At 39.9% G+C, this 23,641-nt stretch overlaps 1 protein-coding gene across 5 annotated transcripts in view; it reads right to left on the bottom strand.

Annotated features, from left to right (window-relative positions):
* Window positions 1-23,641, bottom strand: part of ZNF81 (zinc finger protein 81) — a 746,478-nt gene that overhangs the window by 53,367 nt on the left and 669,470 nt on the right. For 3 of the 5 annotated variants that reach the window (XM_060408022.1, XM_027963284.3, XM_042242513.2), the window contains one exon: window positions 9,957-21,121. In XM_060408022.1, the coding sequence (XP_060264005.1) occupies window positions 19,413-21,121 (1,709 nt within the window). In that variant the 3' untranslated portion in view covers window positions 9,957-19,412. Of the gene's footprint in view, window positions 1-1,409; window positions 1,464-9,956; window positions 21,122-23,641 lie in introns of those variants that run through there. The other 2 variants (XM_060408023.1, XM_060408024.1) reach the window with 1 other exon arrangement.

A 23,641-nucleotide genomic window follows, 5' to 3' on the forward strand; every position in this document is an offset into this window, starting at 1 on the left:
TACTTTTTATTTTTTTTTAACACCAGAAGTCTAAGATCAAGGTTCTAGCTGATTTCATTTCTAACAAGGGCTTCCTTCCTGGCTGTCTACTGTTTTTCCCCCAAACTTTAAACGTTTTATTTTGCATTGGGATATAGCCAATAAACAATGTTGTGATAGTTCCAGGCAAACAGCAAAGGAACTCAGCCATCCATATACATGTATCCATTCACCGCTAAACCCTGTTCCCCTCCAGGCTGGCATATAATATTGAACAGAGTTCCATGTGCTATACAAAAGGTTTCTGTTGGTTATCCATTTAAAATATACACACTGCTATATTTAAAATGGATAACTAACAAAGACCTACATGGAACTCTGCTCAATGTTATGTGCCAGCCTCGATGGGAAGGGGCTTTGGGGGAGAATGGATACATGTATATGTATGGCTGAGTCCCTTTGCTGTTCACCCGAAACTACCACACATTGTTAATTGGCTATATCCCAATGCAAAATAAAAAGTTTAAAGTTTCAGGGAAAAAGAGTACACTACCATCTACAAGCCAAGAAGGAAGCCCTTGTTAGAAATGGAATCAGCCAGAACCTTGATCTTAGATTTCCTTTTAATTTCCAGAACTGTACGAGAACACATTTCTGTTGCTTAAGGCACCCAGTCTATGGTATTGTTATGGTAGCCTAAGCTAAGACAATGGTTATGTAGGAGAATGTACTTGTCCTTGGGAAATGCACAGGGAAGTATCCAGGAAAAAGGAGCCATCATGTCTGCAATCTACTATAAAGTCGTTCATAAAAAGGAAATAATGCCTATATATAAAAATGTGTATATAGAGAGAGGATGGAGGGAAGGAAGGAGGGAGAATCACAAAGAAAATGTGGTAAAATACTAACAATTGTTGAATCTGATTGAAGGGCTTATAGGAATTCTCTGTATTATTCACAGAAATTCTCTCTCAGTTTGAAATTATTTCTAAATAGAAGGTTTAAAAAATAAACTGGTCCTTTGGGGGTATGGGTTCATTAGGAATTTGAGCAGTATTTTAGACCAATAATATTTATGGAATCTTTCCAATCTAATTAGGCTCACTTTATCAGAGACTATTTCCTTACCTGGGCACAGTATTGGCTCCTTGCTGCCACGCTTCAAAGTCTCCTATCTTACTTCACTCTCTCTGTAGTCCTGCATCTACAGGATAAGCAACTTGTCAACATTCTAAAGATGAGGCGGTTGCACTTGCAAGTGGCTTGCCTGGGTGACCTTCACCAATGACCCTGGCCTGCTTGGAGGGTCACTGAACCGAAATGTATCCAGGGCACTAGAAAGCATTTCCCTGTTTCCCATAGGTATGAAGCATTGAAACATCTCTCTTTTCTTTGTGTGAGACAGAGCACATGCTTCTAGCCATGCTCACCTTGAACACGACAATGATTCTGGACACTTCCTCTTCTCACCTCCTCCCTCCATCCTGTATAAACAGAAAGACAAGTGTTCTGATCCCAAACCATGCACCACCACAACCACCCTCATTGCCACCATCACACTTGGTCTCCTTTTGGTGGGGAAGCAGAGTCCAGAATCTCCAGTGCCCCAGCCACCTGGCATAGCTGGCTGGGAAGATGGGATGGGCTTAAGGGCTTCTCTGGGAGAACCCTGGGCAGCCTCCAGCAGCAGGCTCAGCCTTGGCCTACATGTTACTGTGAAACCTCTCTGCTGCTGAGGATGCAGGAGTGCTTTCTTCCACTCCCTGAGCTCTGAGGGCCTCTTAGGGCCCATTCTCTGAGGGGTCAGCCAGCCCTGCTACTCTCCCCAGGAAACCATGTAGGAAAAGTGTCCTCCAGCCAGTCCCACTTCAGCCCTTTCTGTGTTCCCCACCAACATTACTCTCAGTGGAATTTACTTCTCCAAATTCTGGCTGAATTTCCTCCTGCCTGGGCCCTTCCTGCACCCTCTTCTCAGCTTCAGCAAGCACCCCCCGCCACCTCCTGCTTCCTCAGGTCCCCACCCTGAGTGGCACCCAAGTGTGAAAAGTACTTTTGATAAGCCTCTGTGCATTGGCTCTTGGACCCATTCATCAGTGAGCCAAGTGCTGGATCTTGTGCTGGGTATGAGGGGTCACCCTCTGCCCCTGGGGAGCTGACAGACTGTACTGGAAGTGTGCCTTGTGTGACACAGTCCCCTCGTGTACCAGGAGCCCAGTTCTAGCCACTTCCCTGCTAATGGGACCTCTGTCCTTTCCCCTGGGACCCAGCTGGGCCCACGGCCCAGTCTCTCCATGCTACAGATGAGAGCAGTGCCCTAGGAGGGTGGCAACGCTGCCCTAGTACCCTCCACCCACAGAGGGCCCATCACTCACCCTGGAATCTTATGAGAGGGAAAAGGAACCTCTATTTTGTTTGGAACAAAGCACTCTGGGGTCTCTTCATTGCAGGAGTTCCACCTCCACCCTAACCCCTCCTCCGTTCCAAGGCTAGCAGCCTCAGGCAACAGGGCCCCTCAGGAGCACACTTTTATCTTCTTGGTACCTTGTTGCACTAAACTCAGAAACAATGTAGCGACTAAACAACAGCAACAAAGGACATACAGTATAGCACCTAGAGCTATACTCAATAATTTTATAATAATCTGTAAGGGAAAAGAATCTGAAAAAGAATATATATATATATATATAAACTGAGTCACTTTGCTATACACCTCAAACCAGCACAACACTGTAGATCAACTATACTTTGATAAAAACAGTACATTTCCAATAATGTAAATGATGGAGTAATAAGATTAACAATTTAGGATTAATGGGATGTAGTTCTAGAATTTTTTTTAAGCTCTTGTAACTATATTTTGGAAAATATCTTTTCCCTGATATAGTTTGTTTTATTTATCCTCTATAAACATATAGTTGGATTTTAATATAGTACCCTTTATGGTGGTATCACCAACTTCTTTCAGCTGGAGATAGCATAGTGAAAATTGCACAAGCTCTGGCAAAAAAAAAAAGACCAAGAAATTAACATATTCAAGTTAAGATATGGTAAAATGAAGAAAGTCACCAAACAATGGGAATTTATGGAAAAAAAAAAACAATACAGAAAGTCTGTAGCTAAAAATCACAGTAAGTGAAAGTAAGAAATCAACAGAAGGTTTTACTAGGAATAAAACCACCATAAGACCCAGCAATCCCACTTCTAGGCATATACCTTGAGGAAACCAATATTGAAAAAGACACATGTATCCCATTGTTCACTGCAGCACTATTTACAATAGCTAGAACATGGAAGCAACCTAGATGTCCATTGACAGATGAATGGATAAAGAAGTTGTGGTTCATATACACAAGGGAAAATTAGCCATAAAAAGGAACACATTTGAGTCAGTTCTGATGAAGTGGATGAACCTAGAACCTATTATACAGAGTGAAGTGAGTCAGAAGAGAAAGATAAACATCATATTCTGATGCATATATATGGAATCTAGAAAAATGATACTGAAAAATTTATTTACAGGGAAGCAATGGAGAATCAGACATAGAGAATATACTTATGGACATGGGGAGAAGAGAGGAGAGGGTGAGATATATGGAAAGAGTAACATGTAAACTTAATTACCATATGTAAAACAGACAGCCAACAGGAATTTGCTGTATAATTCAGGAAACTCAAACAGGGGCTCTGTATCAACCTAGAGGGGTAGGATGGGGCAGGAGATGGGAGGGAGGCTCAAAAGGGAGGGGATATATGTATACCTATGGCTGATTCATGTTGAGGTTTGACAGAAACCAACAAAATTCTGTAAAGCAATTATCCTTCAATAAAAAAATCAACAGGGTTTTAGTAGCAAACTGGAAACAGGTGAGGCATGGACAATAGAAAATATCATTAGTGAATTACAGAGAGCTAAAAGAATGGAAAACAATGAAAAGAAAGAGACTCAAGGCCCATGGTGAACAAAATCAAAAAAGTGCAGTCACAGAAAGGGAGGCGCTCGCTGCCGAGTGTTGGTGAGGGTGTGGGGCAGCGGGAATGCGCCTCCTCTGCCAAGGGGATGTCAAATGGTACAGCCACTTTGGAAAACAGCAATAGTTGCTTCAAGAGCTAACAATACATCTATCATATGGTCCAGCCATTTGATTTCTATGTATATACCAAACAGAAATGTGTACGTTTGTGCACTAAATAGCATGTACTAGAATGTCCAGAGGAGCTTTATTGATAACAGCCAAAAACGGTTTTTATTTCAGATTTATCAGCCACAGAATGGATAAAGGATCAAATAATTTTGCAGGAACAACAGTACAGCAGATGCTCATGGCAAGATACCCACTGTATTAAATAAAGCTTCCCAATTAAAAAAAAAATCATATAATGAACACCATACTATTGAGTATTCATATAACCAACCTTTTTTGAACTCCTTTTACGTAGCTGGGGTTTTCCTGGGTGTCTGGGGACACAGAAACTGCAGAATACACATTTCTTATCCTTGAAGGGCTTATAGTCAGTAGTGTGGACACCGAAATGCTGCAAAGCCGTGGAAGGGGTATAAGTTTTGAAAGGTGCATTGTGTCCTTCAGGCTGATCCAGAAAAGGCATTTCCAGGTGGACACATCAGGCAGAACAGGGCACAGGTGCCAGATAAATGTGGCAGGTAACTACAGACATCTGGGAATGAAAGGCAACTGGAATTGGAGGGTGTGAGTAAGCTAACAGGTCACAGGCTGGGGCCAAGGCAGCAAAGGGAGCAAGGATGAGTCTGCCCCCATGTCTGTCAGCGGTAGAGCTGTCAGCATTTTAGGGGGGACAGTTCTGTGTTGGGCAGATCTATCCCACACCCTGCAGGATGTTTTGTCTCCCCACCTCTATCGGACAAATGACTTCAGTCCTGCCTTGTCTTGTGACAACTGAAAATGACTCTTCAGATTTCCAAAGCAGTACAAGTCCACACCATGGGGAGCCAAGAAAGGCACTCCTGGGTCACTGAGAATGTTTAACTTCTTGATCTCAGAGGTGGTTACAGGGCTGTGCTCTAAATTCACTGAGCTGTACTTTTAAATGTGTATGCTTTCCTGGATAAATGTTATACTTTGATTTAAAAGTTTATAGAAAAAAACTTATGGGCTTAAAGGAACATATAAAGGAAAATTTATCATCTTAAATGAATATGTTGGGAACAATAAAAATTTGCTAGCTAAGCGTCCTCCTCAAGAAGTTATAAACAGAACAACAAAGTGATTTCAAATAATAGGAGAAATGTGAATGAAGAGACATTTTCTAAAAAGATATATTATACTTGACACATGAAACCAAAATACCACTGAAGTAGGAAAGAGTATAGACGACTCAAACTTGATTAAAATAAAGTTAAAACTGATACAGAATCAGGAGTGAGAAAGGGAACATAATGAACGCATCCAGAGGAGATTTTTAAAGGACAAAAACACAATGTGAATCTTCCAATTAAATGTGGTAGACTGGCCACAAGCATTTAAGTCAGATTTTTTCTAAGACACAAAAATAAAAACTGTAAACTAATGTTTGTTTTGATATATAAACTCACCATGTGAACAAAGGAGATGTTGTAAGAGCACAACAGGTTTCTGGAAAGCAACCAAAAGAGTGGGCACAGACCCAGCCGAGCAGACCAGAGAAGATCCAGCCCCTTGGCCCAGCAGAGTCCCTGAGGGGTACATTAAGGTGAGAATTGGTATAAATATTGAGGGCTCCGAGCTCTGGGTTATGGGAATTCAGTGTGGATCTGGGGTACCTCAGGATGGTCTGGTAGTGACAATAGAAAGTGAAGTCGCTCAGTCGTGTCCAACTCTGGGACCCCATGGACTGTAGCCCACCAGACTTTTACTGTCTGAGCCACCAGGGAAGCCCAGTGATAATAGAAACCTGGGGTCAAATGACTAGTTTAGATGCCTAGAAGATATTATAAATAGTGTTTTGAAGGTTTTAACTAAAAGAGTAAGTCAAGAAAAAGAAGTAAGTATATAAATTTGAAGGGAGTTTGGTGCTTCTCTGTGTATCCCAGATAACTGAATCAGAAGAAATCACTATTGATATAGTTGTGAAGGTTTAAGTATGGGAAATGAGAAAGTGGAATAATTGATATAATTTTAGGGGGAGTGTTCCATGCCCCTTTTCTGGGCCCAGGAGAGGTCAGAAAGTGAAATAACCCATATAAACAACCCATATAAATGCAGTGTATATAAACCCACACACTGCTCTGTGGTGGGTCTGAGTCCAGCCTGAGAGGGATCTATCTACTGTGGCCTTAGGTATCATGGTAGTACCACTAGGTCTGACTGACCTTGTAATTCATGGGGATCTTCATGTGCAGTCCCCACAGCCAGGCCACCCCCTTCACAGCTGCAGCAGGAACTCTCCACATCCCAGGGGGACTTGGAAAGCAGATGACTCACAAGCAAGTAGCTGTGGACACAGGAAGGGGCAGAGGTCAGCAGAGAGGCCCAGCACCTGGAAGTATTTCATGCACCACCCAGCTTGGAATGATAAAATGGAGATGATGATAGTACTCACCTGGTACAGTGTTAGGCTGAGAAAATGAGCTGAAGAAAGTAAAGCACTCAGCACAGTGCCAGCTCATAAGGGCAGAATGCTAATAGTTGTTATTCCTGTTAGCCCATGTCTGCGTGCTAAGTCGCTTCAGCCCGTGTCCAACTCTTTTGGGACCCCATGGGCTGCAGTCTGCCAGGCTTCTCTGTCCATGGAATTCTCCAGGCAAAAATACTGAAGTGGATTGTCATTTCCTCCTCCAGGGGATCTTCCCCACCCAGGGATCAAATCCAAGTCTCTTACATCTCCTGCATTGGCAGGCTGGTTCTTTACCACTAGCACCACCAGGGAAGCCCCCTTTCCTGGTGGCTCAGCATATTTCTATCCCTAACTAATCAGGATGCCCTAAAAAACCCATCACACCCCTTTAGTATGCTCAGAGCCTAGCTCCAAATGCTCTGCACCAGTCGTGACATAGCTACCATCTTCATCCCTATGTCATGAAGAAGCTGAGAAATGGCAAGGATAAGGACAAAGTGCTCAAGTTTACACAAACAACAAACGTTTGGTCTGTCCAAAGCTTGAACTTCTAAAAGGGAAGTGACCTGACACCAGCAAGCCAACAACTGCAAACAGCCATCGCTTCAAAAAACACACACAAAAGGAAGCCCAAGTTTAGGCTGTGTTCTGGACCCACCCTTTTCACCTATTATGGGCCAAAAGAAGCCACAGTGGGCGGAGCGTGTGGGGAACCTCTACAAACACCCCGCACACCTCCACATAGAAGTCCCTCTGGAAGTACTTCAATTCTATTTTTCTGTTTGTCTTACTGCCAGTACCACTATTGGCATTGCTGGGACTTCTGTATTACTGTAGCATCACTGATTACATCTCTCGTACCCCATCTACCACATAGACCACCCCACAAGGCCCGCACACCATAGAGATTTCGGAGGTAACTCACACTTAACTCTTGCGTGAACGAAGAGGGAATATATCTCATTTGGTTAGTTCGACCTGAGCAGAGGGCTCAAATTTAGCATTTCTAGTCCTGAGAATGGATTAGCTGCTGAGACTCCCATAACCTCAGTGTGCCCGAGCACCGCCCTTATTGCCCCTCCAGGGCAAGACTGAATGGAACCAGATGGACAGATGGGAAGGGCTGTGTTTTACAGAATTAGATGGGATTGCAGAGAACTCTAGCATGCAAGCAGGGAGAGGAGGAAAAGAAACGGACCAGTGGACACTGTGAGGGCTGTGTATGGAGCCCATAGGGAGCATACCGTGGGCAGGGGCGGGGCTCAGTGGATTTCAAATGACTGTGGAGACAAGGGAGGCACAGGTAGAATACAAGGCAGGAGTGATGCCTAGAGTATGTGAAGGGATGGAGACATGGATGCAGGACTATGTATATATAACGGCAAAGTATATTCTCTGATCACAATGGAATTGGATGATAAATCATAACAATATATGGGAATAGCAAAGTGTATTATAATCCAATACTATATTATGTATTGAGGTGAGGTGAGAGATCCCACATAGGCCAACAGGGTGTGTGATCAAGTCTTGTCTGACTGCAGCCCCATGGACTGTAGCCCACCAGGCTCCTCTTACCTGCCAGGCTCCTCTGTCCACGGAATATTACAGGCGAGAATACTGGAGTGGGTTGCCATTTCCTACTCCAAGGGATCTTCCCGACCCAGGGATTGAACCTGTTTTCTTATTAAGATCAAGACAAAGGCAAATATTTCCACTCTAGTCACTTCTATTCAACATTGTACTGCAGGTTCTAGCGAGTACAATAAGACAAGAAATAAATAAAATGGAAAGAAGCAAAACTACCATTTCTTACAGATGACATGATTGTCTATGTATAAAAGCTTACAGGATCAAAACTAGCTACTAGAACTTGTAAATGAGCTTTGCAAGGTTATAGGATACAAGATCAACATGCAAAAGTCAATTGTATTTCTCTATCCTAGCAAATAACTATTGGAAACTTTAAAATAACTAACATCATTTAAAATAATATAGACATATGAAGTATTTAGGGATAAATTTGACAAAATGTGTAAAATTTGCACACTAAAAACTAGAAAACACTTTTGAGAGAAATGAAAGAAGACCTAAATAAATGGAAAGATATATCCTGTTCATGGATCTGAAAACTCAGTATTAAAATGTCAGCTATTTCCAAATAGATCCATAGATTCCATTCAATCCCAATCAAAATCCAATCAGGCTTTTTATAGTAACCAACAAGCTGATTCCAAAATTCATTTGGAAATTTAAAAGACTCATATATGCCTAAAAATTGTGGAAAAGAGTAAAGTTGGAGGACTTATACTATTTGACTTTAAGATTTATTATAAAGCTACAGTAATCAGTGATGTTATGGTAATACAGAAGTTACAATGCCAGTAAGACAGACAAACAGAAAAATAGAACTGAAGTACTTCCAGAGGGACTTCCCTGGTGGTCCAGTGGCTCAGACTCCACACTCCCAATGCAGGGGTACTGGGTTTGATCCACGGTCAGAGAACTAGCTCACACTTGCCACAACTAAGAGTTTGGATGCCGTAACTAAAGATTCTGCATGCCACAACTAAGACCTGGTGCAGCCAAATAAATAAATAAGAACTGAAGTATTTCCAGAAATACAACCAACCAACTGATTTTCTTTTAACAGAAATGACAAGGTAATTCAATGGTGGGAGGATAACTTTTTTTTTTTAAACAAATGGTTCTGGAACAACTGGACAGCCATATGCAAAACAAAATGAACTTAAATCCTTTCTTAAGACCATATACAAAATTAAATCAAAATGGATAGAACTACATGTAAGAACCAATATTATAAAATGTCTAGAAGAAAGCATAGGATAAAATCTTAGTGACTTTGAAATTTGCAAAAATTTCTTAACAATGACTCAAACAGCATGGACTATGAAAGAAAGTATAAATACACTGGACTTAACTAAAATGAAAAACTTTTGCACTTCTGTTATTCAAATGAAAAGGCAAACTTGGGAGCAAATATTTGCAAAATATATATCCAACAAAGGACTTATATCTAGGATATATAAAGAGCTCTTACAATTGGGCAAAATAAAAGATACACCAACCAAGATGATATAGATTGTAAATAAGCACAAGATGCTCCACAGCATTATAGGAAAATGTAAATTGAAACCACAGTGAGATACCATATCATTCCCACAAAAATGGCTAAAATTTAAAAGGAATAATTATACCTAGTGAGGGCAAAGATATGAAGCAAATGGAACACTTACACACTGCTGGTGGAAATGCAAAATGGTTTGGCACTTTGGAAAACAGTTTAGTAATTTCTTAAATAGCTAAATACACACTCAACATGTAACAAAACTATTCATTCCCAGGTATTTACACAAGAGAAATGAAAGCTATGTCCACACAAAGACTTGCATTGAAATGTTTGTATCACTTTTATTTCTAACAGTCAAAAACTAGAAACACCATAGATTTCTATCACCACATGAATGGATAAACAAATTTGGTATATCTATACAATGAAATATCACTTAGCAGTAAAAAGTAATTAATATAGACACATGTAACAACAAAAATGAATCACAAAATAATTATGCTGAATGAAAGAAGCCAAACAAAACAAGGATACCTACAATATGATTCCATGTATATAAAACTGTAGAAAATTCAAACTAATTTGTAATGAAAAACAGATCAGTGATTGCCTGTGGATGGGGGGCAGGGTGTAGGGAGGGAGAGATGGGTGTCAAAGGGTCATAAGGAAATTGTTAGGGGTAATGGATACATTCATTGTTTTTATTGTAGTGATGGTTTTAAAGGTACATACATATGCCAAACTCACCAAATTGTACACTTTAAATAATCTCCATTTACTATATATTATTATACCTCAATAAAGTTGTAAAATATATTTTGGAGACAGTGAGAGAAATTTGAAAATGGACTGGATATGCGATATATTCAATATCATATGAGAACTAGATTGATAATGATAATCTAGGTATGGGGGTGAATGTCCTTATTTTTAGGAGATGGATGCTCAAGTATTTGAGTGTAATGTTCTAATGTCTGTAATTTGCCATCAGTTACTCAGGAAAAAATTTACGTATACACTGTTGAATCTAGATGAAAGTTATGTGTGTTTACTGTACTGTTCTTTTGATGTTTGTACATGATTGAAAATTGACGTAATTAAAATGAAGGGAAAACACAATATTGTTACATTGATTTGTTGCCCATCCTCTTAGGAAGAGAGACATGATCTTTATTATCCTAGAATGTAAGTAACTCTTCTCTGTGAATGTCTCCAGGGAGGGAGACATTGTCCATCTTTATTGTCCTGAAATGTAAATAAATCTGAGCACACTGGCTATTAATGCCTAGACATTAAGAAACGTGAGAGATTCATGGAGAAGAGCCAACTATAAACAACCAAAAAGAATAATGATGTGAAATGAATGTAGAGCAGTACAAAATGGATGGAGATGACAAAGACACATTACATATGCATAACTGATGTCCATGAAGAAAAGACAGACCAGATTAAAAAGTTAAGCAAAATAACACTTCCCTGAAATAAAAGGCTTGAATCATGATTGGAACAGCTCACTATAACCCAGTCAAAATCAGTTTACAAAAATCAAGTCTAAGGCGTACACTTCTAAAGATCCTTAACTTTAAGCATAAAAAAAGAATCACACGGTAGAAACATACAAGAAAAATAGCAGGTTAATCTAAGACTTCTCAATGGCACCACTCAATTTTAGAAGAGTGATGTTTACCAAGTTCTCAGGAAAAGAAAGTGTAACATTAACAATCCGAGTTCATTTGGGGAAGTGGATTCATTATGAGTATAATGAAATAAGGAATTTTAAAATATGAATTAGATCATGCACAATTGTGGGAGTAGCTGGGGAAGTAAAGGTACGGAAGGGGAAGTTGGAAGATTAGAGAAGTCACTAAACCAGCCTTTTTGAAACACTGGCATGGGTGGATAAGTCAGTGCTTGCAAGAAAATCTGAGAAGCCAGGCACATTCAGCTGCATAAGTAAGACTGTGAAAGGAGAGCTGATGAAGAAGTCTATGAAGAGCTGTTGCCTTTGTGGGCTGCAGCCAGGCATCAAGTGGCAGGCCGAAGGCCACTGTAGGTCAGCAGGGCTGGGAGACAAGTGAAAGTTGCTCAGTCTTGTCTGACTCTTTGCCAGACCACGGACCATACAGGTCCGTGAAATTCTCCAGGCCAGAATACTGGAGTGGGTGGCCATTCCCTTCTCCAGGGAATCTTCCCAACCCAGGGATTGAACCTGGGTCTCCGGATTGTAGGCAGATTCTTTACCATCTGAGCCAGCAGGGAAGCCCAAGAGTACTGGAGTGGGTAGCCTATCCCTTCTCCAGAAGATCTTCCCAACCCAGGAATTGAACTGGGGTCTCTTGCATTACAGGTGGATTCTTTACCAGCTGAGCTACCAGAGAAGCCCTGGCTGGAAGATAGAAAGGTCTGAATACAGAGTGGAAGAGAGTGAAGAAATGTTAAGACCTAGGTATCTCTGTATTTGTCCTTGTCTGAATCTAATTTCAAACTTTTGGAGTAATTGTTGCTCCTTCATTTTGACCTCCCAAATCTCATACAATTTCTACTTTTGGCTGACTAACTTGGAATCACAAAGGACTCTTGAAAACACATTTCTCAATATAACCTAGACAACAATAGAGTAATGCAGCCCAATAGCCTAATATTTTTCTCTACTGGAAAAATTTTGTGGTGAGGTTACCACCACCTGAGTTCAGAAATCCCTTCAAATTTGCTCAGCTGTTTTCCTTAAATTCACTTCTAAATAACACCAAAGGTAATAATGACCTCCTTGTCACAAAATCCAAGAACCAGTTTTCCATCCTCATGTGAATTGACCTTTGGTCTAGAAAGTTCCTCCACTGAAACATTCCTTGGAAACACTCTGTTGTCTGAGTCACTTTCTCATCTGGTATGTTTTCTTCTCTACGGCTGCTCCTTCCCATTATCCTCTATACATGAATCTTTCTTAGCCTGGCCCTCAAAAGGTGGTAACAAGCCTTGGTCCTTGGCCTGCTTTTCCTGTTACTCTAAACATTTTCTTTCGGTATTGGAGACTAAGACACCACAGATAAGCCCTCAAATCCTGTCCAGTCATAGAGAATGGTAGGGGGACCTTGGCAGACTCAGGAAGTGGTGTGTATCTAGTATTCATCAAGAACTCCCCATGCATAGTTCTAGGTGCTTTATATAGACAAATGCATTAATTTATTATGAGTAATTGTGTACCCCCAAAGATATGTTAAGGGGTTTCCCCTGTGGCTCAGCAGTAAAGATCCCACCTGCAATGCAGAAGATGCAGGTTCCATCCCTGGGTCGGGATGATCCCCTGGGAGGAAATGGCAACCCACTCCAGTATTCTTGCCTGGAGAATCCTGTAGACAGAGGAGCCTGGTGGGCTACAGTCCATAGGGTGTGCAAAGAACTGGACACAACTGAAGTGACTTAGCAGTAGCAGCAGCAAAGATACATTGAAGTCCTAACTGCCAGGACCTCAGCATGTGAATTTACTTGGCAACAGAATCTTTACAGAAGCAATCAAGTTAAAATGAGGTCAGTAGGGTGGGCCTAATCCAGTATAACTGTATTCTTATAAAAAAGGGAAAATTAGACACAGAGACAGACACGCAGAGGGAACACGACCTGGAGACACTGAGGGAGAAAACGGCTGTGTGACTGGAGTGCTGCGTCCACAAGCCAAAGAGTGCTTGCGCCTGCCAGGAGCTAGGGGAGGAGCAGGAACAGCCTCCTCCAGGGCCTTCAGACGTGCGGCCCTGCCGGCACCTTGACTTCAGACGGCTGGCCTCACAATACATTTCTGTTGAAGCCACTCAGTTTGTGGAACTATATAGCCCTAGGAAGTTTATACTCATCTCATGTTGAATCTATGAGATATGTACTACTGTGAACATCCTTTACGGCTGAATAAATCAGTACAGAGAGATTACTAACTTGCTCAAGGTCACAGAGCTAGTAACTGGTAGAGTCAGGATTGAAACCCTAGCCATTGGTTCCTGAGCCTATCTACACAGCCATCATGAAAACGGCCTCTTAATATTTTGAACAGCATTGTTAAGTTGAAAAAGGGGTATATAAGTAAATTTTAATATGCAAATAATTGAATAAGTTATTGCATATCCACCTTGCAAACTATGATGCAATTATTCAAAAAAGTTATTATTCAGTAATAAAGCAAGCAGAGATAATTGTGTGACACGATCCCATATTTGAAAGTCAAGGAAGAAAACAATTCTTATATAGCTTCTATCTGATTATAAGCATGTAACATATATATATATATCTATATATAATTTATATGAGCACAGATTAAAATGAGAAAGTGTTCATAGTAGTTAATTAGTATTGGTTATCTATTCTGGATAAATAGTGGAGGAAAGTCAGTAAATAATAAATGTATTAGGTAGCTTTTTCTGGGTAACAAGCTTCCCCAAACTTAGTGACTTAAAACAATAAACATTTTAATCAATGATTCTGTGAGTTGTCTGGGATCAGTGGGGTCGATGGCAGACCTTTTCTAGTCTAGAAACAGACTGCCCTAAAATTCAGCAGCTTAAAACATTTACTCTCTTGTGGTTTCTGTGGGTCAGGAATTCAGGTGAGGCTCAGAAGTGTGCCTTTGACTGAATGTCTTTCACGAAGTTGCAGCCAAACTGTCAGCTAAGGCTATGGTCATATTTGAAGACTAGATTGGGAGAATATGCTCCCAAACTCATCCACATAGGTCTTTCCACAGAGCTGCCTCATGCTTCCCCTAAGGTGAACCAACTGAGAGTGAGAGCATCCAAAATGGAAGCCCCAGTCTTTCTGTAACCTAATCTTGGAAGTGACATCCCATTACCTCTGCCTCATTCTATTCACTAGAACCAAGTCATTAACCTGGTGCAAACTCATTGGAACAGGATTATACAAAGGTGTAGATACCAAGAGGTAGGGATCATGATGCAAGGTTGTCTCAGAGGCTGCTGACCACAGCCGGCCTGACCGTGGTTACATGGATAGAACGGCTTCATTCACATATCTTGCAGATGAAATCTAGTCGGCTTAGGGTACCTCAATTGGGATGGCTCATCTCTGTTCCACTGCTGCTCCATAAGGTCTCTCATAGCGTAACTCAGGCTTTTCCATACTTGGGCTCAGGATTTCAAAGAGCAGCTGCTGCTGCCTTAAGTCGCTTCAGTCGTGTCCGACTCTGTGCGACCCCATAGAAGGCAGCCCACCAGGTTCCCCCGTCCCTGAGATTCTCCAGGCAAGAACACTGGAGTGGGCTGTCATTTTCTTCTCCAATGCATGAAAGTGAAAAGTGAAAGTGAAGTCGCTCAGTTGCATCCAACTCTTAGCGACCCCATGGACTGCAGCCCACTAGGCTCCTCTGTCCACAGGATTTTCTAGGCAAGAATACTGGAGTGGGGTGCCATTGCCTTCTCCGTCAAAGAGCAGCAATAGTGGGTAAACCTCAATATGCAAGTACTTCTCAAGCCTCTTCTAGTATCATATTTGTTAATATCCCATTGACCAAAGAAATGGCCAAATCCAGTTTCAAGGGCTGGAGAAATGGACTCTACCCCTTGGGTAAAGTGGTAGTCACGTGGAAAGGGGGCATATATTCTAATAGCAGTGGCCAAAGGAGACCATCCAGACTTCTGGATTCTGGCTAGAATGCAGACACTTGGAAAGAGCTTAGCTCCCATTCTTACAATTAGAAAAAATTCAGGTAATCTACAAAATCATAACTTTCCTTGAATTCATCAGAGAGCTAATATCATAGGAGAACAAACTAGCTTGATATGTGAGACAAATGCCTCAAAGAAGGCAGGAAGTTATCACTGGGTTATCTGTGGCAGAGCAGGAAAGAAGATGGGTCCACCACACCAGAAGTAAGAATTCAGAAAGAATCTTAAATAAAGTTCTAAAAGTTGAGTGTTGGATAGTGTGAGAATATCAGAGCTCTGAGAGCTGGAGACATAGGCCCCCACTTTCAGGTTCTTCTCCACAGACCTCCACTAGTTGCTCATAAGAAACATCAGGGATAGGGTGGGAGACTGCAGAAAGCCTCTCTCAGTGGTATAGGCCTTTAGGGGCACAACTGTTGATACGGAAATGGCCAAAGCCCTGATGGGACCCTACTTCCTCACAGAATAAAAACCTTAAGCCACTGGGTGAAGTGCAGCAAACCTTGTTGCCCCCAAGACATAGGTAAAGATCTACTGTAGCTAGAGGAAAGGAAAAGGGAAGGACAGGAAACCTTCCTAGGTTCAGACCATTTAAAGCCTTATATTAATACTAACGGGAAGGGCAGGATCACTGAAAAAGCATCACCTTCCAAGATCTAGGGATATGGGGCCTGTCTAAGACTGAGGCTGGCCCCAGACAACTCCTGCCCCCCCCCCACTCATCAGGTCACCAAGACCCAGGTAATAATAAAAGGCTGCTACTAAGGGAGAGGCAAGAGCATAGAGAGAGCGCCTCTCCACAGTGCAAGCACATTAAGAAAGACCTAAAGGCAAGGGTGGTGCAGGAATGCTGAGAAAAATTATCTGGAAAACCAGTGCCTACTGGAAGCACAAGGTAACACTAGAGAAATTTGAAGTCATCGATACATTGCAGGTAAAGAGAGCAACACCACCACCCAAACACCAGAACAAATCCTGACTAGCTGGCCTCAATTCCCCTATGCCAATGACCTATAAGGAAAGTAACATGTCTACTCCCAGGAATTAAATATTTACCTCAGTTTCTACTATCCTACGTATAACATCTGAGATTCAGCCAAATATTACATGCAAAACAGCAAGAATAAAAAATCCACTGTCAAGAGACAAAGCAATCAACAGATCCAGATTCAGTTGATTTAGTTGTTGAAACTGTCAAACAAGGAGTTTAAATAACAATGATTAGTATGTTAAAGAGGGTAGTGGAAAATGTAAACAACAGGTATGAACATGTGGGGAATTTCAGCAGAGATGAAAACTCTTTCAAATTCAAACAGACAATCTAGAAATAAAAAAACATAACTGAGATAAAGATTGCCTTCAATGGGTTCATCAGTAGATCAGACAGAGCCAGGATAGAGGTTAAAATCAGTGACCTTAAAGATAGGTTAATAGAAATTATCCCAACTGAAACACAAAGCAAAATAATGACTGAAAACAGGCATACACATAGGGATGGAAAATTGTAGTATTTTCTATCACAGTGTCTCTTCCGATAATAAATTATTTACATTATCACACCAGGCAAAATATATTCACCCCCATTCCAAGACCTCCAAACATTCATCCCAAATTAAAACATTAGGCTCAAATCCAAGACCTTAAGACTTCTATATCAGATTCAGATATGGCTGAGGCTACTTGGGTATAGATTTTTTTTTTTTTAATCCAGAGACCCATGAACTAAATGACAAGTTATATGACTACCCTCCTAACCCAACACACACATACTCACACATGTGCATACACATAAATATAAATACAATAGTGAGATAGGGACAGGATAACTGTAACAGATACTTCCATTCAAAAAGGGAAGGAAAAAGAGGCATATATCAATCACTGTTCAATAACAATTCTGAAATCCCACAGAGCAAATACTGTCAGGTCTCTCTGCTCCAGGGGCAAAAAATGTTTCTTGTTTAGGTCATAGTTCTGCCTGGGAATGGCTTCCCAGTCCATTTTAGTACATTGTTCTTGGATCTTCTCTCTGAGATGGCCTTCTTTTCCCTTAAGAAATGGCCCATGTTTGCAGCTGAGTAACTTTCACAGCTTGCTTCCTGTTCACAGAAGGTAAGACAGGGGAGTTCATTTTTCACTTTGGACTTTTTCAGTCCTTTTAAGTCCAACACTGAGGTAGTTTTGTTAGTAAAACTCTGTTAAAAATGTTGCAAGTTTTCTATGAATCTGGTTTGTATTTACTCTATGTCCCAAATGCAACATCAACAATTCTTTTTAGGATGGGCCCCTCTCTACTTTGAACAGTGAGTCAGGCTATTGGGACACTGTTGAGAAGTTTTTAGGAGCTGTTTAGCTTAGCTGACAGGGTCTCCCAAACACCAACTTAAATATTTTACACATTTTAACAAAGGGTCTTAGAGCCACATCTATGATTTGATCTCTACTCTGGAGGTTACTTTTTCACCTTGAGAATATGCTGATGGCTGGAGAAACTGGAGATGTGAAGCAGTTATTTTCCAACTCAGCCAAGTCCTGTTGTTTTGGGTGTTTCTTCTGAACTCTGATTGCAAATGGAACAGTTATTTACTTAGTTCATTTTTTCCCCCACATTTTATCATATGCAGCTAAAAGAAGCAAACAGATACTTCAACATTCTGTTGGAAATCTCTTTAGCTGGATCCACAAGTTCATTTGGTATATTCTCTATCTTTCCACAGAGCACGGTTGCTGTTTTGCTATTTTTTCCCTCACTAGACAACATAGACTGCCATCTTCGGCATACTTTCTTAACAGTCTTCCTCATTGCTTTTCCAGTCTCCACTTGCTGCCCAGGCCCAAAGCTGATGCCACATGTTTTATGTTTTGATACAACACCCCCAGCAGGTATACACTTTTATGTATTATTCAGCATTTGCTATGTAACAGACTACACCAAACTTAGTAGCTTAAAACAATAATCATTTTTTTCTATCTCATAATTCTCCAGGTTGGTTGGGATGACCGATGTGGCTCTTCTGCTGTGGGCTGGCACGGCTGGGGATGGAGGTTGAAGAAGGCCTCATTCCCACGTCTGGCATTTGGTCTAAGGGGCTTCATCTGGGTTGGTTCATCTCTGTTCCACGTGGTTTCACATCCCTTAGTAATTTGAGCTTCTTCACACGAAGGTCTCAGAATTCAAAAAAGCTGCAAGAAAGGGTAAGTCTCAAGGCAGGCTTTTCACACCTCTCCAGCATCTTCTTGAATCTCTTTGTTAATGTATATTGGCCCAAGCAAATTCACATGGCCAAACTCAAGAGTCCAGGAGTAGAGAGAGAGCTCTGCCTCTTAATAAGAGAAACAACAGTAATATTACAAAGAGGGGTGCATAAAAGGATGGGAGAGAGCTGTGGTTATTTCTGCACTGTACCACAATGAAGGAAGATAAAAATATGATGTCACAGAAATCAACATGTATGACAGGATTATATTTATGTGTTTGTGTAAAAATATATCAGCAGGTGAGTGTATATATAAAACCATAATGACTTTAAAACTGTGGATTCACATGAGCAAAATATTCAGCAGCAAACATTTGATAGACACAAATACATTAAATAAAAAAAAGAATTTCAACTCAATTATTCCTCCCATTGTGCAATGTGTTTTGTTACAAACAGATCTGACAGCAGGTCTATACATCAAATATATTATTTTTTTGTCCTGCCTTTCATTTTGTTGTCACTTTAAATTGCTTAATACAACACAATAAACGTTACTGTCAATTATATCTTTTTCATACTTTTCTATAAAGAATTTGGTAATAATTTGCCTTATAATACTTTCTACAGGAAGGGTTTTCCTAATATCTCAAACTGATAACATTTCCCCAGTATGAATTCAATTATATTTTGTGAAGCTTTGCAAATATGGAAATTCCTCATCATTCAATGCATTTTTAGAGGGTCTCTTCTGAATAATTTTTCTCATCTCAGGTGAAAGAGCCTGACACATTCTTTTTATTATGCAATGCATTCAATATATGATCTGTCTTGGTTGAATTTTATAACACACACTTAGACCTGATTTCTGTGATAAGGCTTTCTCATTTTTAAAAAACAGGGTTACTTTCATGTATGAATATTGCGATGCATACTCAGAACTGATTTCTGAGTGAAGCCTTTTCCACAGTCACTACATTTATAGGGTTTATCTCCAGTATGAATTGTCTGGTGTTTATTGAAATTTGACCTGTCTGTGAAAGCTTTCCCACATTCTGCACATATATATGGTTTCTCTCCTGTGTGAATTCGCTGATGTACTTTGAGGTGTGGTTTCTTTGAAAAGGATTTCTCACAGTCAGAACATTTATAAGGCTTCTCTGTAGTATGGATTCTCTGATGTGTAAGTAACTCTGACTTCTGGATGAAGGCCCTCCCACAATCAGCACAAACATAGGGCTTCTCTCCAGTATGAATAGTCTGGTGTTTATTGAAATTTGACCTATCTGTGAAGGCTTTCCCACATTCAGCACATATATAAGACTTCTCTCCAGTGTGAGATTTCTGGTGAGTATTCAGATTTGATCTGTTGGTAAAGGCCTTACCACAGTCAGTACATATGTAGGGTTTCTCCCCTGTGTGAATTCGCTTATGCATCTGGAGTTGTGACTTAGAGGGGAAAGATTTCTGACAGTCACTGCATTCATAAGGCTTCTCTCCAGTGTGAATTCTTTGATGTGCAATCAAGTGTGCCTTTTGGATGAAGGCCTGCCCACATTCAGTACATATATAGGATCTCTCTCCTGAATGAATTCTCTGATGCATTCTGAGTGTTGATTTTTGGGTAAAGGCCTTCCCACACTCACTGCACTTATGGTGTCTCTCTCCAGTATGAATTTTCTGATGTACATTGAGGGCTGAGTTCAGGGAGAAGCCTTTCCCACATTCACTGCATTCATAAAGTTTTTCTCCAGTATGGGTTGTCTGATGCCTTAGGAGAGATGACACCTGGAAAAATGATTTTCCACATTCATGACATTTATAGGGTTTTTCTCTGGTATGAATTTTCTCATGCATAATTAATTCTGAATTCTGGATGAATGCCTTTCCACACTCAGAACATATATATAGCTTTTCATCTCTATGAACTCTCAAATAAATACTGAGTAGTGGCTTCTGTGCAAAAACATTTACACATTTCCTAAGTTCATGAGGTTTATCCATAGTATGAATTCTCTGAGGTGCAGAGAGTTGTGACCTCTGGGTGAAGATCTTCCCAAGTTCAGTACACATATTTGCTTTCTCCCCAACAGGAAATTTCAGATTCTGACTGACTGCTTGTTTGAAGCTGAAGACTTTTCCACACTGATTGCTGTCACAGAATTTTACTCCAGTATGTGTATTTTCATGGTTAGTATAAGAAGAGCTCTGGGTGAAAACTTGACTGTGTCCAATAATTTTATCAAAGTTATTTGTTGTACTGCTTTCACAATGAATATGTACACCTAAATTATGCTTTAAATTCTTTCCAAATGAGTTACGTTTATGGGGTCTTTTCTGTGAAGGAATACAATTTGGGCCTGGATGAATAAATTTTCCACTGTTTTTATATTCATAATCCCACTCTGTATTCAATATTTTCTTATTGATGAAAGCAGCATGACTCAGAGGTTTGTTCTGCTTTTCCTGGTAGCTTTTTATCTGTTCAGCATCTTGCCACAGTACTTCTAAAATGGAATACAATGAATCATCTTTTGCATCTTCACCTTCCATTTCACCATGAAATGAAACTTTTCCAGAAATTCTTTTTTGTAAGGTTTTAATCCCAAACTTTCCATCTAAAAAGAGAAAAAAAGTAAAATGACACAAAGAATACATAACAGAAGATTAAGAGGTACACTTAAGTTAATCCAAATTGGTCAGAAACCAGTAAATCTGATGATGATGATGATGATGATAATGATGACAATAACAGAAAATACATAAATAGCACTTATTATGTGCCAAGCTCTTACATGATTTGGTGGTACAGGCATTGTTCTACAAAATATATACATATGAACTCATTTAATCCTTTCAAAACCCCTATGAGGTATCTTGTCCACCACTGTAGATAAGGAAAGTGAAGTTCAGGATAATTACACATATATTCAGTATTGGAGATTGGAGTTTAACATAAGCAATCTAGTTCTATTTTGGTAGGGGATATCAAGTAAGGTGGACTGAAGATTAAACAGAGAAGGGTTTTAAGGGGAAACATCTATGGAGAGCCTAGGCTTGAATGGGTAACTCAGAGTCTAAGTCTTCATCAGTTTTCCATTCTAAATCCTCACTAATCTCACTGCTTCTTGCTTATCAGCATCAATATCAAATTAATGTGATAAAATAGTTAAGTTCGATAAGAGAGTAGATCCTACAAGTTCTCATCACAAAGAAAATCTTTTCAGTTTCGTATCTATATAATATGATGTTAACTAAACTTACTGTGGCAATCATTTCACAATATATGTATGTCAAGTTGTTATGCTGTACACCTTAAACTTATACAATGCTGTATGTCAATTATATCTCAATAAAACTAAAAAAATAATTTATTCATGTCTATAGGAAAAATACTGTGGTCACAGCCATTTTGACCTATACAAACAATAAACGGATGTCTATACCTGAACTCTCCACCCAAGTGTAACTGTTTCCTTGGAAATAAAATTAAATATATTTAATAAGAAGTACAAAATGAGAGTGATGAAAAGCCATCTGTGGTAGAATGAAAGCTGACCACTAGACTCTGTTTCACCATTCTTTTGCATTAATGGATTAGTAGCCAGGAATATGGATGCCCAGTCATATAACATTTCTCAGCCTCCTTTGAAAATTGTTGTGACCATGTGACAATGTTCTCAACAGAATATCAGAGAAAACACTGGGTGCCACCTTCAAACCAAAGCATTGAAACAGTAGGCATATTTTCTCTATACCTCCTACCTTCATGCTTACTAAAACCTGGATTTGACAGCAACATGGATTCAAACATGCAGATGCTACAAAAATTCAAGAGACGGTGGAGCTGAGTAATGGATTCATGAATAAGCAGAAGCAGCTAGGTTTTCCAATGGCCTGTGATATTAGAGACTTTATATGTAAGAAATAAAATTCTATATGTAAGTCATTATATCTAATGCTCTCTTTATTACTGTGAATTAGCTTTAACACAATTAATATACTATTCTTGCCAAGAGTGAATCACAGATTTTCCATTACCAATACAGTTCATGAGACATATTATATTCTCAATAATAACTGTAAAATGGAAGAACTGTACACTATCTCATCAGCAAGAGTTTTTAGATATTGAGAATGCTCTGAGTCATCAAATCCAGTTTTCCCGTTAGTCAGTTAGATACTGTATTCTAAATACGTCCAGTCCAAAAATTTCATCCTCTTATTCTTAAGTTGCATTGCATTCTCATATATTTGGCTTTAATTTATTTGGAAGTTACTAACCCCTGGATTTCTAGGCTAAATTTTAGAGGTGGTTTTACTTTTCACTTTATTAAACACTTAAATGTATATAAAATGTCTAAGTTGTGAATAAAACATAACTTCTAAACCATTGCTATATTGGACAACAGTTAGATCACCAGTACCAATATTCATCATAAAAATTTGCTTCTGCAGTAAAAAGCTTCCTGAGTCCTTTACTGAGCCCACAGATTCAGTGAACCGTACAGAAATGGAGAGTCATCTGTTTAGAAAGAGCTGTGTATGCAAGCTAGCATTCTCATTGCCACTTAAAAAATGGCTCACAAAAGTCCAGTTTATTCTCAAATAAAAGGACAGGTTAATATCCTCTTTCTCCACTCCTACTTGTATCTTCTTTTGTGCTGTTTAAAAATGTTTGTGTGCTTAATTAAATGGTTTTGCTGTTGTTGTTCCATCGTTAGGTTGTGCCTGACTCTTTCTAACTCCATGGACCATAGCACATCAGGCTTCTCTGCGTTCCACTACCTTTCCAGAGTTTGCTCAAATTCATGTCTGTTGAGGCAGTGATGCTGTCTAACCATCTCATCCTCTGCTGCCCAATTCTCCTTTTGCCTTCAATCTTTTCCAGCATCAGGGTCTTTTCTAATGAGTTGGCTCTTTGCATCAGGTGGCCAAAGTATTGGAGCTTCAGCTTCAGCAACATTCCTTCCAATGAATATTCAGGACTCATTTCCTTTAGGATTGACTGGTTGATCTCCTTGCAGTACAGGGGACTCTCAAGAGTCTTCTCCAGCATAATTCGAAAGCATTAATTCTTCAATGCTCAACCTTCTTTATGGTCCAACTCTCACATCCATACATAACTACTGGAAAAA

The sequence above is a fragment of the Ovis aries genome, chromosome X (genome assembly GCF_016772045.2).
Source record: "Ovis aries strain OAR_USU_Benz2616 breed Rambouillet chromosome X, ARS-UI_Ramb_v3.0, whole genome shotgun sequence".
NCBI classification, from domain to species: domain Eukaryota; kingdom Metazoa; phylum Chordata; class Mammalia; order Artiodactyla; family Bovidae; genus Ovis; species Ovis aries.